At 47.3% G+C, this 4916-nt stretch overlaps 1 protein-coding gene across 1 annotated transcript; it reads right to left on the bottom strand.

Moving 5' to 3' along the window:
- Positions 1-565: 565 nt before the first annotated feature.
- On the bottom strand, positions 566-4427 carry hoxb13a (homeobox B13a). The gene is made up of 2 exons (XM_086170486.1): positions 3374-4427; positions 566-1468 (listed from the first exon to the last, which is right to left on the bottom strand). Exons 1-2 carry the CDS (start codon positions 4116-4118, stop codon positions 1221-1223), a joined length of 993 nt encoding a protein of 330 aa, XP_086026612.1. The 5' UTR covers positions 4119-4427; the 3' UTR covers positions 566-1220.
- Positions 4428-4916: the final 489 nt, after the last annotated feature.

Genomic DNA, 4916 nt, shown 5'->3' with positions numbered 1-4916 from the left:
AAAGGCCGTTCCGCCGAGTTGGTCACATGACTAGTAAGGTCAGGGGCCAGTGTATTTCTTCCTCCCCTCCTTCTGCGCGCACACACACACACACACATACACACACACACACACACATGCACACACTCCTCCCTGCTCTTAGATGTTCACATATAACCGAAAGGAGGCATTTAAAACTTATTTTAAACTTCAGCCGCTAAATTCCAAATGCACTCAAATCTTAAGAAAAAAATCAAGAATTAGATTAAATTTAAAAAATGTAATACAAATAATGATAATAACAATAATAAAAAAGAGTAAAAAATTCCAGTTGAAACTACAAGTTGCAGATGAAGGTTAATCTTGTGATTAATTGATGAAGATGAAATCCCTCCGCGTGTGAGAGTACAGATAACACCTTTGCATCGCGGGATTTTAATCCCAATTCCGAGACAGGGATTATATAACCGAAGAGGCCCCCAGGGAGCGGAATTAGACATAGATCAGGTGTGTGTGTGCGTGTGTGTGTTGTGTCGGCACACAGGCAGCGGATGTAGACACAGATCAGGTGGGTGTTTCTGTTGGAACAGATTTTATTGGTCATGCTGTGACGCGCGTCACGTTTTTTTTCTTCCCGGTATTAATAATGACCGACTACAAGGAACTTTTTTTTACTTTTTGGTTGACACATGCTTAACTCTGTGGGATTATTGCGATACCCCAGGGGGTGAGTCTTGATCCAAATATGAATCCACAGTCTCATGAACACTTGGAATGGACGTGGGGTGAAAGTGTCCGTCCCTCCGGTAAATACCGTCCGACATGTGGAACATCAAGCTTCTGCGTGATCCGGTAACGCGTGGAAAATAAAGAAGAGTTCATGGAAAACTTCAGATGGATTAAAAAAAAGGGGGGAGGGGGAGGTGATCGATACTAGGATTACGGGTTTATAAGGTTTGTTATACGAGCGCGTCCACGGCCACGAACACCGCGGACGCGCGTGAGAAGAGGAGACAGGAAGCAAACAGGAAGTAGCGCTATTTACAGGAAGCCGCTTCATTAACGGCATTTGAGATTGATTGATTATTTGGTTGTTTTATTTTTTTAATCGCGTAATCTGAATCGAGTCCGTTTGATTTCTCATCGATGGGATAATTATTATTATTATTATTATTTGGCTTCTTCTATTTATTTTTCTTTTTTTTGTTTTTTGTTTTTCTTTTTGGAGTGGCGGCTGTCGCCTACGGTGCGCTGTTCTTCACCTTGGCCACGAACTTCTTCTCCTTCACCCTACGGTTCTGGAACCAGATGGTGATCTGCCTCTCCGACAGGTTGGTGGCGGCCGAAATCTTCCTCCTCTTGTCCTTGGTGATGAACTTGTTGGCGGCGTACTCCTTCTCCAGCTCCTTCAGCTGCACCTTGGTGTACGGGATGCGCTTCTTCCGGCCGCGGCGGAACGGCGAACCGTCGTGCTGGTGCGCCACCACGTCTGCGTCAGAGGAGGGGGGGGGGGGTGTAATTTTAATCCCTTACAATTTAATCTGAGAGCTCATTTGAAGCAATACTCTAGTCGTAGAGGGAAAGCGCTAATTTAGCAAGAAAAAGCTAAAATAGTTGCATCCGGGTACCGGATTACATCATTACAATCCATTGGAATATAATCCGAGTGCTAATTAAAACAGTACTGTATTAGTTAGGAAAGTGCTACACTATTAACGAAAATGTAATAAATTATATCCAGGTACTGGATTACGTCATTATAATCCACTGTAATATAATCCGAGTGCTAATTTAAATCAATACTTTATTAGTCGGGAAAGTGCTACATTATTAACACAAACTGAATTAATTACAGTCGGATACCGGATTACGTCATCATAATCCATCGGAATATAATCCGAGTGCTAATATAAATCAATAGTTTATTAGGAAAGTGCTACATTATTAACAAAAATTAAATCAATTACATCTGGGCTCCGGTTGGCGCCATTCTAATCTAATGGAATATAATCTGAGTGCTAGTTTGAATCAATACTTTATTAGTTGGGAAAGTGCTACATTATTAACAAAAAATAAACCGATTACATCCAGGCATCGGGTGGCGCCATTATAATCCCGTGGAATATAATGTGGATGCTGATTTAAATCAATACTTTATTAGTTGGGAAAGTACTACTTTATTAACAAAGATTAAATCGATTACATCTGGGCGCCGGTTGGCGTCATTCTAATCCAGTGGAATATAATCTGACCATTTACTCAAAGCAAGACTTTATTAGAAGAGAAGGCGCTAAATTAACAAGAAGATACATTAGCTACATGGTGGCACCGGTTTACATAATTAAAATCCATGTGAATATAATACGAACACTAATTTATAGCGATACTTTATTAGTTGGGAAAGTACTTAATAATGAACTGAAATTTCTATTACTTACACTCGGGTGTGGATCATGTATTGATAATCCCTTGGAAAATGGAATATGAGTGCAAATTTAAATCAATACTTTATCAGATGGGGGAAAGTGCTCAATCATAAACTTTTTTTGCTATATCTGGTTTAACTGTTGACAGCAAAATAAGAATTTCATTGTACAGCGTAACAAGTTTCCAAACTGTACATATGACAATAAACACTTTGACACTATTTTAAAACTGTTTATGGGTAGGAGAAAACACTCAATTGGTAAGAAAAAGCCAAATTAGGTTATGCGAAGCAAATTCATTAATAATTATATAAATTCGATAATGTGTGCTTAGTTTAAATGCATAATTTATCATCTATATAAATTGTATGTATTAGATGCTTATTTAATTACAGTACATTTCATCTACACATGTTGCATCCTTTTGGCTGTAAGTGAAAAGAGGCTATAAGTCATTTTAACGTCTAAGTAAAAATGACATATAAGTAACCGCGCTGGTCGTCCGAAGGGGGACGTTTGTTAGAGAAGTAACAAAGCGACCCCGGCGTTTACACACCCGGTGTGTGTTCGTCTGTCGTGCAGACCGGACCCTCAACTACTGACTGGTCACGTGTTCACAGACAATGCTAAGATTATCACAAATTTACCCTCTGATTGAAGAGAATCTGCTGATACTCCGGAATTCTCTCAAAATAATTGATTCACTTTATTTTATTTTATTTTTTTATTTTATTTTTATTCTATTCTATTTTCCTATTTTATTTTGTTTTATTTTTTACGGAGGCGCACGTCCGCCATTATTTATCTACTAGGACTGATCGATAGGGGCATCTCGGTTTGTGTTAATCCCGTGGATCGAACGGCCGGATTATAGGACGTGACCCCCCTACAACCCTCAACACCACAAACTAAAAAAAGTGGGGTGAACTAAGGGAGAGATTGAAAGAGTAGATTCAAAATAGTCTCACCGGCGAGCGCGGACTTCCAGAGGTGTCCCGGCTGCCCCTGGTCCTTGGAGCAGTACATCTGGCCGCCCCAGCCGTTGGTGAGCGCCCAGGGCTGGTAGCCGTCCACAGGCAGCAGGGTGTCGTGGCGCGGCTCGCCGGCACCGAGCGTCTGCACCACGGACACGTCCAGGTAGCTGGCCATGGACTGGTAGGGGCTCGGGTAGCCGTGGTAGAAGGCGAACTCCTTGGCGCGGTGGTTGGAGTAGTCGTCGGAGCTCACCGTGGTGTCCATGTACTGCGAGCCGAGCGCGGCACCGGCCGCCTGCGTGCACGACTTGAGCGCGCCGCGGCCCATCCTGCACGGGTAGTACCCGTTACCGAAGTAGCCGTACGGTAAGGCGGTGGCGGCCGACGAGCTCTGGTGCGGGACGGCGGCCGCGGAGCACGGCCCGGCGGCGGCGGCGGCCGCTGCGCACTGCTTGGCCGAGGACACGGCGGTCTCGCCGGAGCCGGAGGGCGACACGTCCACGGCGGAATAGCCGGCGGAGGAGTGCATGAGGCCGGGCGGGTGTCCGCCCAGGGCCGCCGCAGCCGCCGCCGAGTGCGCCATGATGTTGCGGCACTGGCTCGCCGCCGCCGCCGTGGCGAAGTTCCCGCCGCCCACCAGCCCCTCCATGTTCTTGTTGAGCTCGTCCAGGTTGTTGTCGTACACGAACATCACCGTGTCCGCTGGCCAGCGTGGGTTGATGACCAGCGAGGCGGTCATAGGCGCTCCTCTCCGCGGTCAGACTCTGCTCCGGTTCGGGCGCGTCACGCAGCTACATCGGTCGAGCAGGAATCGGACCGGCGCGCATTCGATTAGTTTCCGATCGAGGGCCTCCCCGGCGCGCGTACACGCACACACACTGACACACACGCACGCACACACACACTCACACACACGGACAGGCACATGCACGCACACGCTTTTAGACAGGCGCCGGCATGGCACGCCGCGCGTCCAGGTGTCAGCGGTGGGTGGGAAGAGACTGCCGGTAACCGGGCCGGATCCCCGGTTTAACATCTCCGCTGCAGCCTTGACGCAAACAGCCCCCGGTGCGAGAGAGGGCGGGGAGGGCGCACGGCTATTGGACGAGTCCGGGCGGTCACGTGACTGGCGAGGGGGGGTGGGGGTTGGAGGGAGGCGGCTGTCAATCAAAGCGCAAGCAAGCTTTTTACGAGGCTGTAGCGGCGGCGCGAAGCGGAAGCACCGGCTCCGTGAGGCGGATCCGCGGGACCGGCGGGGACCGGGAGTGCCGGGGTCCCCGACGGGACCCGGAAACGGACCGTCATAAACACAACGGTGATTTTACGTCGTGTTACTGGAGCACCGTATGTTTTGGCGTAAAACGCACGGATGACGCGCAACTCAGCCACCGTCCGAGTTATGTCATCCAGTGGAGACGGATGAAAATATAAAGTTATTGAAGTATGAAAACTATAATCGCTAAAAACCTGTCAAAAGTCCCGTTAATTAATGTGTCATTACCTACAATTCCCTGATTTTTGGTGCTAAATTCTAGAT

Source organism: Fistularia commersonii, chromosome 23, assembly GCF_037954325.1.
Source record: "Fistularia commersonii isolate RoL2024-O1a breed Wild chromosome 23, RoL_Fcom_v1.0, whole genome shotgun sequence".
Classification (NCBI taxonomy): domain Eukaryota; kingdom Metazoa; phylum Chordata; class Actinopteri; order Syngnathiformes; family Fistulariidae; genus Fistularia; species Fistularia commersonii.
This window is presented reverse-complemented; position numbering and strand designations above follow the sequence as displayed.

What these genes read in the sequence shown, in the direction of transcription:
- hoxb13a (XM_086170486.1), bottom strand. Translation starts at nt 4,118, where the DNA reads ATGACCGCCTCGCTGGTCATCAACCCACGCTGGCCAGCGGACACGGTG. An exon ending in CTGGAAGTCCGCGCTCGCCG is followed by an intron (nt 1,469 to 3,373) that starts GTGAGACTATTT and finishes CCTCTGACGCAG; the next exon opens with ACGTGGTGGCGCACCAGCAC.